General features: G+C 41.9%; 1 protein-coding gene and 1 non-coding gene across 2 annotated transcripts; one reads left to right on the plus strand and one right to left on the minus strand.

The window, feature by feature from the left end:
• Positions 1-1,082: 1,082 nt before the first annotated feature.
• On the minus strand, positions 1,083-6,836 carry RMP24 (ribonuclease MRP subunit p24). Its single transcript, XM_028098408.2, has 5 exons — positions 6,632-6,836; positions 6,529-6,551; positions 4,752-4,951; positions 3,415-3,611; positions 1,083-1,510 (listed from the first exon to the last, which is right to left on the minus strand). The coding sequence occupies exons 1-5, from the start codon at positions 6,706-6,708 to the stop codon at positions 1,357-1,359; spliced, it is 651 nt and encodes a 216-aa protein (XP_027954209.1). The 5' UTR covers positions 6,709-6,836; the 3' UTR covers positions 1,083-1,356.
• A 2,821-nt stretch (positions 6,837-9,657) lies between these two features.
• On the plus strand, positions 9,658-9,764 carry LOC114205129 (U6 spliceosomal RNA). The gene has a single exon (XR_003608328.2). It is a non-coding gene; the product is annotated as a U6 spliceosomal RNA (small nuclear RNA).
• Positions 9,765-14,425: the final 4,661 nt, after the last annotated feature.

Raw genomic sequence — 14,425 nt, forward strand, 5'->3', positions numbered from 1 at the left:
AAAATGGTATATCCTAAGAACTATAAAGAGGTCACTATGGGTGATAAGGGAGAGTGGTAAGGAAACAGAAGAGCAAGAAGAAAAACCGATATTCCAGTGAGAAGTTAGCCAGAAAGGTAAGGTACCATGACCAAAGTATTGTGCTAGATGCCCTGGACACAAACGGAAGGCCCAGCTCCCTCACCTATGGCTCACAGGCTAAAGAAGTTCAGAATGATGACTCTTGCCATCCCTCTCTAATGCTGGCACTGTTAGTATTATTTCACTTCATAGAACTACAAGACCAACTCGTTAATAACCTTGGCCTTTCACAATTTGCCAAGCCCTAATGGGAGAAGTTTAAGTTTTAAATTTTTAAACAGCAGAGAGAGCTTGGAAACAGTTTATAGTTTAAAGTATCTAAATTAAAGGAATTTTTAAAAGACAGGTTGAATACAACCCTAGCCTATCATTTTAGTGTATTTATGTTCCAGAGAAGATTTAACATAGCTAAACTGTTCCTATGTTGTATTCTGCTCTAAATTTTAGACCTAGAAATGTCTTCACCAGAGCAAATGAAATGCCACTTGTGATAAAATATTACTAGGAACAACAGAAAGTTGTGAAAATGAAATCTGGGGTATCGGAATGATTTACAGTTAAGAATGCTCCATATATTTACTTTTGCATGCAAAATAGGAATAATGTTCAGCTTTTACTAATAGTTATGCAGCTGACTGGAAAAACAAGAACGCATACGTGATCCTTTTTCTGAATTAGCAATAAAGCAGAAGACACCTAGAAAGGAGTGAGCAGGCCCTCATTAAGGTTTCAATTTCCTTATGAAAGAAAATGACATAATGCAAACTGCTAATTAAGGGAAGATAAAATAATATGACCACTCAATGTCCATAATAGCTTTGCTACTTACAAGGACCTCTCCTATAGTTTTGATCCTCACAACCACCTGTGAGGTAGGCAGGTTTCATTTATTCATTTTCATGAGGTATTCTCTCCATAAACACTGAAAAATGCCCAGAAAAGTTTGTTCTTGGACCCCAGGTTCCATGTACTTAAAGAATAAATAAATGTTTTTTTGAGTTTTTTTTAAAGATTTTATTTATTTATTTGAGAGTGAGCAAGGGAGAGAGAGAGCACAAGCTGGGGGAGGTAGAAGCAGACTCCCTGCTGAGCAGGGAGCCCAACGTGGGGCTCCATCCTTAGAACCCTGGGATCATGACCGGAGCCAAAGGCAGAGGCTTATCTGACTGAGCCAACCCGGTACCCCAGAATAAATAAAAGTTTTAAGAAAGATGTTTTTCTGACTAACTTTAGTTTCAGAAATTGCATTAAACATTTATTTTCACAGCCCATCCTTTACAAAGATAGTAAGAAATTTCTGAAGTCCATCTTTGAATTCTTTTGGGATTCACTCTGACTAAGCAACATTTTTAGTTGAGAGAAGCGTTTCTTTGTTTTGCTCACATTCTTTGAGGAGCAAGTGGGTGCTGACTGTCCAGATGTAGGTGTCCTGAAAAACATAAAACCACACTTAGGTATACTGATAAGTTTAAAAAGTGCTTTTCCTGCTTAGCCTAAATAATTGCTACTAGAATCCTTTTCTACTCTTGTGTATTATGGCCATAAATGAGCAGTGGCTGAACCCAGCATTCATTCCCATTTTGTTAAAAATCTCCTTACTACATAGGCTTTAGGCAACATTCAGGAGGTAACTGGGTGGTTCTGGAAGTTTCTATCACACCTGAAGAAGGTTAAAGGTAAAGTGTCATCAGGCCTGAGTTCCCTTTAAGTCTGACATCAAGATTCATGACAATTCTAAGGACTTTAAAAACCTATTTCTTCATGGCTCAAAACCACTTCCTCTCTCAAAAATGAAGAATTTCAACCTACACATGCAGGTGCCACTCCACTGTATCTCCCCACCTAGAACGTGAACTCCATAGGGCAGACTTTATACTACTAATTGTATATTCCACTGCTTCTTAACAGTGCCAGGCAAAGAAAGGCCTTCTAAAAATATTCACTGGATAAATGATTCCCCAGCTGCTATGTGTGTATTTCTGTTTCCTTCTATTTCATGCCCTCCAATTGTGTTCCACACCCACAAAAGTTTATTAGGGTTTGTCAAGTCTGATCCCTCTTCTATTCCCCATCTGTACAATAAATATGAAATATCTTTCTCATTCCTGCATATATCTAAGAAGCAGTCTGGTCTAAATGCAAGTGAATTATTTTAAATATGCCAAATTCTTTTTTATCTACATTTAATCCAATAAGGTAGAAACTTCTATGAATTCCTATCATGCCAAATATCAAAATAATTAAATCAAAATATAGAGAAAACTAGACTTGAAATTTTAGTTCTTATCCAATTTTATAAATGTCAACCCAATATAAAAAACTCAATGCAGTAAACAGATAATTCAGTCCTTGCTGAATTTTGCTGTTTATGTTCAAGAAACTACCAGACTCAGTTTCTCTTTTGGTATAAAATGTTCAAAAATTCCTTTTCCCGTTTCTATGAAACTAAATTTACTATCACATTGCATAAAGTACTGTGAACTACAGCACAGTGCTCAGTCATATAGTTAACCTAGTAGCAGCTGACAAATCCCTATTCAGTGAGATTTCCACAGGAATTTCTGACAGAGGAAATACCAAGAACAAAGGTTTAGAGCAGGAAAGTAAACTGAGTTTACTTCAGTTCAGTTTTGCTAACATATAGGATGAATTAAGGCAAAGTAAGAAGGCAGATGCACTGGTGCCAGGTAGGAAGGGCTGGGAAGCCATGCGGGAACATTTGATCTACATGCTGTAGCATGAGATGGTAAAGGCTTCTAATCAGAGCTGTGCTTTAGGGAAATTACCAGACTAGAAGAGTTTGAAACTAGAAGAAATGTACTGCAGTAGTCCCAGCAAAAGGTGAATACAGCCTGCATACAGCAGGAGGAAAAAAGGAGAACAGATGCAAACCCCATGGAGGAAGGACAGACAGAAACTGGCGACTAACTGGACAAGAACCAAGGGAATAGTTGTCTACTCTACCACCATTTCAGGTCAGACTGTCTACAAGGGCATGTTCAGGGACAGAAGAAGGAACTTAGGAGGATGAACAGGTTTGAGCAGTCAGCTGTGGGGACATGTTGGGGGGATAAAATGGATATATGTAGCAGCAGCTGGGAACAGGCAAAGGGAGAAGCTGGAAGTAGAGGAAGAGAGCTGGAAGTTAGAAGCAGAGGTGAGAATGAAAGATATACGCGCATATAACATTAAAGAAAGGGGTATGGAGGGGAAAAAAATGGGGGCCAAGGCCTGAACTGTGTGGCAAATTTAGGGAGTATATCTTAAACAGAGGAAAGCAGAAGAAATAAGAGTTCACACCAGCAATGCAAATAGTTTAACGAACTAAGATACCTGAATATCAAGGCTGGGCTCTTGCCTTTGGAACCACACTTCTGATTCAAGTCTGCAGAACTCGGAGTCTTTCTCTCTGGTGTCTTCAGGCTGAGCTTGCTCGTAGGAGTGGTAGGACTGCTCCTCAGTGCTGAGAGAAAGCTTCTACTTTTACCATGATGTTTAACTGTTCTGTTGCATGTTTTACAAGTAGTCAACTACCGTAAAAAGAAGAAATATTGGGCCTGATTGCTCTTATAATTTAATCCAATAAATTACATGTTCATTAAATTCTTGTATGTAAGGGACTACACTAGGTACAAGCAGGTAAGACAGGCTGCCCTCAGGGAGCCTGTAATCTAGCAGCGACGATCAGACAAGATACAAATATAAAATGAGAAAATCTACAATTAAAAGTGACTGGCTAAACATTCATATTTAATTTAAAACACATTTTTATTTTTATTTATTTTAAAGATTTTAAGTAATCTGTACACCCAATGTGGGGCTTGAACTCATGACCCCAAGATCAAGTCACATGCTCCACCAACTGAGCCAGCCAGGTGCCCCTACAACACCTTTTTATAAATAACAAACTCTCTACTTTTTCAGTGTAAAACCATGTTTGCGGGGAATAAAGGGAACTGTGACTGATACCCTTTAACGTCTGGAAGAGTGTTCTTTATAACAGCGTTGACATTTAACTTTTGTCTCAGAACTCCAAGCTGTTTTCCAATAAAACATGGCAAATTATCCCTGAGAATCTAAGTGACCCCTTCAAACCCTTAGTGATTCTATATTCTATAAATATAGGTCTAAATCAAGTTATAAAACCATCAAATGAATTCTCACACCTCTTTACTTCATTAATTCCAGAGGCTGACTTATGGTCGGAATTTCATAATGTATATAATTGTCAAATCACGGTGTGTAAACTTGAAAATAACGTATCAACTATACATCAACAAAAAGTTTTTTAAAAATAAGTTTTACGGGGCGCCTGGGTGGCTCAGTCATTAAATGGCTGCCTTCGGCTCAGGTCATGATCCCAGGGTCCTGGGATCAGGCCCCGCATCGGGCTCCCTGCTCAGCAGGGAGCCTGCTTCTCCCTCTCCCACTCCCTCTGCTTGTGTTCCCTCTCTCCCTGTCTCTCTGTCAAATAAATAAAATCTTTAAAAAAAATAAGTTTTACTTTTGATGAAACACCAATTACTAAAAAAAAACTTATGTATATATATTGACAATCTATGTATACTATCACAAACCTTTGAGTTGTATGTAGTCTGATCCTTAATCAACCTCATTTTAAGTAAAAGAAAATTCTTGTTTATATATACATACTGGAATTGAAATCTTACCAATACACTTTTGGAGTCTTTGTATTTTTTCACAATTTTTGCTTCTTTAAAACTGAGCGTATAATTTCTTGCCTCTCGGTTAAGAAGTTTCTGTATTTTGGGTGTCAGTTTGGACTTGGGTTTGAGGCGCACTCGAGAGTTATCCAAAACCAGCAACTGGAAACAGTATGGACATGTTCCTTCAAAAGTTATGTTATCATCTGAAATTATACAAATGAAACTCATGATTCAGCAAATCAGAAAATTTTGTTACCTCAAACAGCCAATATTCTGTGATAAAGTATACTATGTAATATGAACAGATATATATTCTCTTTAAGCAAACTCAAAATATGAGAACTTGCAAAAAAGACAAATTGGCATTAATTTATTTTGCAAAACACTGTAATTCTATCAATTCACTCCTTTTAGCAGCAGACAGGTTAAGTCCCCACTCTTTGCTACCTTACTCATTACTTGTTATTAAGTAAAAAAAGCTGTCTCACCAATTTTACAAACATATTTATCACAAATCAATAAATTACACTGTCATTTTCTTTTTTAAGCAATCAGCACAATTTTGTGATCTGTGGGCCAGGCTTTCTGCAGGTAGCTCTCAGTACAAGGTAACAGAACAGACTTGCCCCCAGATTGTCTATGCAGTCAAGACAGCCATCTACCATGTCAGGCTGAGGAGTCATAAGTAAGGAGTAAAAGAGCTGCTATCTTTAAATAACTCACATTCTAGGGGAGCCCTAAGCAAACAAAAATAAGACTGGTGACAAATGTAACAGAATATGATTAAAATGCCCTGGAAACTATTAAACTCTGTATGGACCAGCCAGAAACACTCCAAAGCAGTGGCTTGACAAAGGTCAAATACTCCAAACATCTGTACTTGGAGATGGCATCCATTACTGGTAAAGGGCTTTCAGGCGGAAGTACAGTGAAAAAGAAAGCACAGCTATTAGGGAAAGGTGTGGGTGTGGGGGTGATGCAGCTGGAAAGGAAGGTAGGCACACCGTGGATTTATTCAACAATTATTTGTTAGTGTAAGTATACAACTAAGTATACAACAACTAAGGACCATGCTTGTAACTCACTTCTGCCAAATGTTAAATTCATTCATGTGAATGACTGTCAAGTGCCAGGCACAGTTCTGGGTACAAGAGACAGAACAGTGAATAAAGGACAATTCATGTAGAGAGAAAGTAAATACAGCAACACCAGATGTGCAGCGCTGGGAAGAAAAGAAGGCAGGGATAGAGAGTTGCAATGGAGCTGCCCTGGTCTTAATTAAGGTAGCCAGCGAAGGCTTTGTGGAGTGGCATTGTAGAGAGCAGAAGGGAACAAGGAAGGAATGCGGGCAGGAACGCGAGGTAAGAGTTCCAGGCAGAGAAAGGGCACTCTAAGGATGGAATTACCATTTACTGAATTGGGAAGAACTGGAGAAGGGCTGTGTTGGGGGGTAAAGCTCGAGTTCTGGCCTGACAGACATTCAAAAGAAGGTGTCAAGAAGACTTCTGGCTAGGAGCCTAGAATGGGGAGACGTCCTGGTTGGGGGTATAAATTTGGAAGCCATGAGACTGGATGAAAAGCCGTCACCAAGGAAGTGAGTGTAACTAGAAAAGAGGTCCAGGGAATTTGGAGTTTGCACGAAACAGAAGCCACTGGGGGGGGTTTTAGGAGAGCAGTGGCTCCGTGAGATTCCTCTTTTGCGTCATCCTGAGCGCCGCGCGGAATGGAGGGGAGCGGGGCGACGAGAGCCTGACCCAGAAGCGTCGGACGTTCTCCCTACCGTGTGACGAACTGTAGGCCCAGCTGGAAAGGAGAAGGCGACTGGTGAGGCAGGAGGGCAGACCCCGCCGCCTCCCGCCTCCCCTCTCCCGCCCCTTTCTTACAGGAGATAGCGGGCCTGGCCCGGGCAGCTATCGTGTAGTTGCCGCGCCGCAGCCTCAAGGTAGTGCTTCTGCCTCATCCTTACCGCCACCTCCACGCCGCTAAGACGAGCGACAAGAGGAGTCACCGGAAGCCAGAGTCGCAGCCTGCCGGACTTGGAGCTCGGAATCCAAGCTCCTTCCGGAAACCGGCGCCCGCTGCTGAAGAGTTCCGGTTTCCCTCGCGTCCCGCCCCGCGCGCATGCCGACCTTCTCCCCGCCTCTGGCCCTGCCCCCTAGGCTCGGCCCAGCCCCCTAGGCTCCGCCCCGTCCCGCCGGCCCGAGCGTACCCGCCGCAGACCTGCACCTGAGCGGAGCAGTGTGACTCACCCGGGGTGGCCACGTCCGCCCGAGGCGGTTCGGCCAGCCTCTCTTTCTCGCTTCTGATAGCGTCTTCTGTGGTACCCCTGTTGTCATTTCCTCAGCCCACGTCGCCTTCTAGATTCTCCATCCGGGGTGTTGATTGGGGCCGGCCAGGCGGTGTGCGGCCCGCAAGGAGGCCACCGTTGGCGCGGCCGCGGACCTGGGAGGGAAGAGCAGGGCTGTCAGTGCACGAGCCAGCTTACCTTCTTTCCCCGTTCTTCATGGAACACGGCAGAAAGTTAACAGTTCGGTGTTGCGCAAACACCACTGTTACCGAGTTTGGAAACATTTCTATCGTCCAGAAGGAGATCCCATCCCCATTTAGCAGTTGCTTCCCATTCTCCCCTCCCTCCCAGCCCCTGGCGACCACTAGTCAGCTTTCTGGCTCTATGGGCTTACTCTGGACATTTCTTGAAAATGGAATCATAGGTATGATCTTTTGTGTCTGGCTTCTTCCACTTAGTATAATGTTTTTTAGGTACATCCACCTTATAGCTTTTTTAAAACTTAATTCCCTTTTATGACTGAAAATTACATTGTATGCATACCAACTATTGTTTATCCATTCATCCATGATGGACATTTGGGTTATTTCTACCTTTTGGCTGTTGTGAGTATTGCTGCTAGGAACATGTCTGTTTTCTGGGGTTTTTTTGGATAAACACCTAGGAGTGAAAATGCTGGGTCATATGGTAATTCCATGTTTAACAAGGATTCCAATTTCTCCACATCTTCCCCAACCCTCATTTTCCACCTTTGTTTATTTTTTTAAATTTATTTTTTATTCTAACCATCCTAGTGAGTGTGACTGTAGTTCTGATTTGCATTTCCTAGTGAATAATGAGTTGAGCATTCTTTCGTGTGTTTGTTGACAACCTGTATATTTTCTTTGGAGAAATGTCTATTGAAGTCCTTTGCCCGTTTTAAAAGTGGGTTGTTTGCCGTTTGTTGTTGAGTTGTTAGAGTTTCAAAAAATAAATTCTGGAGACTAGGCCCTTATTTATCCTTCATTTTCAATATCCGAAAGGCCTCAAATTGAGATAGGGAAACTGAAAAGGATTCCATTTTTAGAAAGGCTCCATCTCTGCTGTTTATCTGCAAGGCCCCGTTTGCTCATTATATTTCACCTTTCCTCTGAATAAACCAAAGAAGCTATGTTCCCACTCCAAGGGGGAGGCAAGAAAGTTAATCATTCTTTGAGTTTTGTCCTAGGCATCCAAATACCTGATAACATCTAAGAAGAACTGCATCTCCAACATGTTCCAGGACATTAGGTTCGAACAAACCTCACCCAACACTGACATCAATACCCCCACCTTCAATGACTTATGAAATAACACCTGTTACTCACCTGTCACTCACCTTTGAATTCGACCCTACCCTGGATTCCTGAAGGAACATGTACCCTGGACCGCCTTCCAATATGAACCCCTAACCCCAAGTGATGAAGAGGCTCACTCTCCTTTCAGAGTCTCCCAGACTCTCCGTCTGCTGTCCTCTGTCACTTACACTATTCCATAAACTCTGCTTTCACCTCCCACTTCCTGATTGCTCTCCTGCACAAAGCCAAGGAGCCTCTGGGTCCTCAGACCTGGCCTGTCTACGTCAAAATGGTACAGAAGTTTGTAAAGAGAAAAATATATTTACGTCTGTATAGACATATTTTAATTTTTCAAAAGAAAAGTTATTATTTCCACTCTCCCCACCTTCCCATCCTACTTCTCTGACTGATCAGCATTTAGTAGTTGGGTATCTTCTCCTCCATGTCCACATGTAAGTAAACGGATGAGTGTGTATAAATCCCCTCTCACCACACACACACACACACACACACACACACACTAAAAAGCCAAAACATACACAAAAAAAGCTAAACCAAAAATAGAAAGTCCCTTACTATGTAACTTGCCTTTTTCCTTAACCACAGACCTTTCCAGGTCAGTACGTATATTTTTGCAACAGCAAAAAATCTTGTATATTCTGGTGCTTTTTTATTTCTTTTGTCTGAATTCCTGAAAGAGAAATTACAGAGTGGAATGATGTGCACATTTTACTTGCCAGCTCCAAAATAGGTTGTAGCAATGTGCACTCCCAGCATCAATATCTGAGAAGGCTGGGTCAGAAGATGTGATGGCCATCGGTTCACATAAATACTAGTCAGATAAAGTCTCTTTTCACATATTCCTTGATGCTTTGCATTTTCTCCCATGAAGAGAAATCTTCTGTTGGGTTTATCAGTTTCTAGGCGATCTTTGTGTCTTGGGGAAATTTATCCTCTTCTTGTCATATATAATGCAATACTTTCTTACCTCTTATCTTTGGCATGGTTTATAGCATTTTTGCCATATAGGATTTTGTGTGTGGTAAATGTTTTTCATTATTGGGTCTGGGTTTCCTGTATAGCTTTAAAGATTTTATTTATTTATTTGACAGAGAGAGAGAGAGGGAGACCACAAGCAGGGGGAGGGGCAGAGTGAGAGGGAGAAGCAGACTTGCCACTGAGCAGGGAGCCCAATGTGGGACTCCATCCCAGGACCCTGGGATCATGACCTGAGTTGAAGACAACCAATTAACCAACTGAGCCACCCAGGCACCCCTCCTGTGTAGCTTTAAAAAAGCCTCATGTAGCGCTTGCTTTGGCAGCACATATACTAAAATTGGAAGGATACAGAGCAGATTAGCATGGCCCCTGTGCCAGGATGACATGCAAATTTGTAAAGCTCTTAAAAAAAATTTAAAAAATAATAAAATAAAAAAGCCTCATTTATGCCAAGACTAGATAACTAACTATTCATCCAAATCTTTTTCTCATACTCTTCTAGTTTAATTTCTTCCATGCATATCTTTAATTAATACGAAATGTATTTTTACTTAAGTATAGGGTAGAGATCTGACACATTTTTCTAGATGGTTAGCAAGTTATGTGGATATCTCTTAGTAGGTAAATTACTCTTTTGCAGGGCGCTGGGTGGCTCAGTCGTTAAGCGTCTGCCTTCAGCTCAGGTCATGATCCCAGGGTCCTCCCTGCTTGTGTTCCCTCTCTCGCTGTCTCTCTCTCTCTCTGCCGAATAAATAAAATCTTAAAAAAAAAATTACTCTTTTGCTATTGGAATTGAAGTTTAAAAAAATGTAACGAACACTGAATATGTGCCAGGCACTTTCCTAAGCATCTAACTTGTAGCTCATACAGTCTTCATAACCCCACAGCATAGATGAAATGCCAGTTTATCACATAGAAGCTTTTTAACATCACTGCATCTGTTTCTGGATTCTTTATCTGCTTCCGTAACCAATACAGCAGAAAAGAGGAGAGATGCACTGTATGTGCACGTGCGCCTACTTCCCCTGCCCCCCAGCACACTTTCTTTCAGTTCTCTCGCCTCAACACCACACTCCTATATCCAGATGCCTCCTCAGCATCTCTGCTTGCATTGCAACTTGTCTTCTCTGACGCAGTGCGGCCCAGACAGCACTCGTGATTTCCCCCACCAACCTGCCCAGCCACCCAGTCTTCCTCTGTCTCAGCCCCACCCCCAGTGCCATTTCTGCCTCCGCTTCCTACCCCTGCGGCCAGCCTGCCCTGGGCTGCCACCTCCCCATGAGGAGCAGATCTGCTCACTTCTCTGCACACCTTGGCCATTCTTTCCTCTTGCCTGCACCCCTGCCATGGCCCCCGACATTTTCTCATCCTGCATCCTCTCACGTCTGCTTCCTCTCTCCCAGTCCATTCTTCATGGAGCAAAGTGGACTTCTTAAAATGTAAGTCATTTTTTTGGGACAGGGAGTATCCTTGCTCAGAGTCTCCGGGCTCCTCATTGCACCTGGAACACAATCGCCTGGTTGTGTTCTGCAGGTTCCTGCATAGGTGGTTGCTGCCTCACTTCAGACCTCACCTTGTCTCACCTGCCCACCCTCACCCTGAGCCCTGCTACACTGGCCTTCTCTGTCACTCAATATGTCCTGCTCAGACCTACCGCAGGACCTTTGCTGTTCTCTGCTTTGAGTGAGGATCCTTCCCATGGCTGCTTTTCCTTATCATTCCAAGATTACCTCAAATATCACCCCCTCAAGAGGCCTTCCTTCACTACTGGAATGAACTCTCCCCCAATACATACACCCTTGCCCATCAAGTCACTCTCTGCCATAATTGGTTTTTATTATTGTCATTGTAACCTCACTCTCTGAAATTATTATTCATTCACCATTTACCTGTTCTCCTCCTGAATGTGACCACCTGGCAGCAGGACTTGTTGGCTGCCACAGAGCAGGGGCTCAATAAGGGTTTGCTGCAAAATCATACTAGAAGGAGAGGAAGTTGAAGGGGTCAAAAATAAAACTAGAGGGACGCTTGTGTGGCTCAGTCGTTGAGCGTCTGCCTTCGGCTCGGGTCGTGATCTCAGGGTCCTGGGATGGAGCCCCGCATCGGGCTCCCTGCTCAGCGGGAAGCCTGCTTCTCCCTCTCCCACTCCCCCTGCTTGTGTTCCCACTCTCGCTGTGTCTCTCTCTGTTGAATAAATAAATAAAATCTTTAAAAAACAAACTAGATTGACCATGAGTTAGCAATTGTTAGCAGTGAGTTTGGATGTTGAATTTTGTCAAATGCTTTTTTTTCTTTTTTGAATCAATTGAGATATAGTTTTTTCCTTTATTACCTAAATATAGGGTGTTATACTGGTTGATTTTGTCATACCAACTCTGTATTCCTGGGATAAAATCCATTTTCTCATGATGCATTTGTGTATTGTTGGATTTGATTCACTTACATATATTTTTTAAATTTTTTTAAAGTTTTATTTATTTAAGTCATCTCTGCACCCAACATGGAGCTCGAACCCATGACCTCAAGATCAAGAGTCTCATGCTCCTCTGACCGAGCCTGCCAGGCACCCCAATTCACTTATATTTTATGAATGTTTTTTGTATTTGTGTCATGTAAGGTTTAGTGTCAGAGATAAGCCAGTCTCACAAAACAAGTTGAAAAGCATGCCTTTCTCCTTCGTATTCCAAAAGAGGATTTTTAAAAAAGATTTATTTATTTACTTTCGAAAGAGAGAGTGTTCAGGGGAGAGTCAGAGAGAGATGGAGAGAGAAAAATCCAAGCAGACTCCCTGCTGAGTTCAACCCTGAAATCATGACCTGAGCCAAAATCGAGAGTCGGATACTTAACTGACTGAGCCACCCAGGTGCCCCCTGAAAGAATTTTTTGTAAGATTGCTATTATTTCTGCCCTAAATGTTTGAGAGAATTCACTAGTGAAACCATTTTGGGCTGGGGTATTCTGGAAGGTTTTTTGATAACTAATTCAATTTCTTTAATAAATCTAAAGCTATTCTATTTCTTTTTGTGTTAGTTTCGGTAAACTGTATTCTTAAGAAATTTGTCTATGTCATCTAAACTGTCAAATTTATTGGCATAAAATTTGTAATATTCTCTATTGTCTTTTTCATGTCTGTAAGAGCTGTAGTGATATCCCCTCTTTAATCTCTTATTGGGGTTCTTGTTCAGGGTAAGAATGGAGCAAGCACACTCCATCCTGCCTCTCGCACTGACTGTAATCATTAAACCCAGGTGGACTGCATGGAGCACCCATAGGAAGACTGAAAAGTAAATAGTAGCAGGTTGAATGAAAAGAGGACTTAAAGTGCCCGTAAACTAGAGGTAAGTTTACCACTACTGTTCCTTTGATATCTGCTGGCCTGAATGCAATGCAGCCTGAAGTGGGAAGTGGGATGTGTGTAGGGAGAGCTCCAGGAGAAGCCCTTGAGTTCTGGCTGAGTAGCTGGACACACCTAACCCTCAGAGAGAGGGTGTGGAATTCTCCATTTTTTTGTTTTTTGTTTTTTGTTTTTTTCTTCTCCCCATTTCTTGAGCCTTGGCCAGCAAGCCGTCCCTTGTTGGCCACAGCAAAGGCCACAACAGGAGCCAGCAGGAGCCGAATTCTGAGGAAGGGGAACATTCCTTTCCAGCCAACCAATCTCTCTTGCTTTCCTCTCGCTCTCTTTCTGCGTCCTGCCACTTGGCCAAAGATGGGAGTAGTCACAGAGGAACACAATGATGGAGTAACTTTCTAGCCCCAGCTTTCTGGTCACAGAACCAGAAAGGGGCATTGTAGGAAAGTACTGGAAAGTACTGGGGAGATTATGGAGAAAGAAGAGCTCTTTCTTAACTTTATAGGAAAATCCCATTAAGTTGTATGAGAACTTCCAAGCTTACTGAGCTGTGCACACACGGATCTGATCAGTTTAGCAGTGACTTTGAGAACAGAACTAACAGACTATCGATCAGGTTCCAGATGACCACTGGGTGGTACACATTTAGGATCTACCCTAATGGTATGGCAAAAGCTTTAGAAGCTGAACCTAAATTTGAACAACTCACAGAAAGCAGGTTGAACTTGTAGTATGAACCTAAGCAGGTCTATTGCCTAAAACAAAAATAAGTGCATTCTCCACAGGATTTAAAAAAGACCTGGGGTCTCATTACATTATATCCAAAATTTCCAGGAGACAATCCAAAATTACTTGTCATATGAAAAACCAAGAAAATCTCAACTCACATGGGAAAAAAAAAATCAATAGACACCAACAGCAAAATTGACAGAGATGTTGGAATTATCTGACAAAGACTTCAAAGCAGCTATTGTACGATAGCTCTACCAGTCAGTCACCCTCTTGAAATGAGTAGAGTTAGCAAACTTTTCCCACAGAGGGCTTGGTACTAAGTATTTGAGGCTTTGCAAGGCATGTGGTTTCTGTTGCATCTACTCAATTCTGTGAAAGCAGCCACATACAGATAGCCATCACTAATATATAAACAAGTGAGTATGGCCATTTCCCAGTAAACCTTTATTCATGGGATTTGGCCCATAGACTACAGTTCACCAATCCCTGAACTATAGTGTTTTTTAGATATTTTATTGATTTTTCTGTGTTTACTTGTTCTAAATATTATCAAGAGCATGGTCTTAAAATCTTTCACTGTGATTTTGGACTTGCTTATTTCTCCCCTTAGTTCTTTTAGTTTTTCTTAAGCTATTTTGAAGCTCTGATATTAGGTGCATAAATACTTTCATTGTTATGTTTTCCTGATGCAATGACCCCTTTATCATTTTGAAATTTCCCACTTTATCTCTAATAATGTTCTGCCTGAAAGTCTATTTTGTCAAATATTAATATAGTCACTTCTGATTCCTTTTTTAAAATATTCTATTTATTTATTTCTTTGAGAGAGAGAGAGCACGAGCAGGGGAGAGGCAGAGGCAGAGGGAGAAGCAGGCTTCCCGCTGAACAGGAGGCCCCATGTGCAGCTTGATCTCAGGACTCTGGGATCATGACCTGAGCCGAAGGCAGATGCTTAACCAACTGAGCCACCCAGGCGCCCCAGATTTCTTTCTTT

This window comes from Eumetopias jubatus, unplaced genomic scaffold (genome assembly GCF_037043125.1).
Source record: "Eumetopias jubatus isolate StellerSeaLion01/CBP00866 unplaced genomic scaffold, mEumJub1_p1.0 scaffold_16, whole genome shotgun sequence".
Classification (NCBI taxonomy): domain Eukaryota; kingdom Metazoa; phylum Chordata; class Mammalia; order Carnivora; family Otariidae; genus Eumetopias; species Eumetopias jubatus.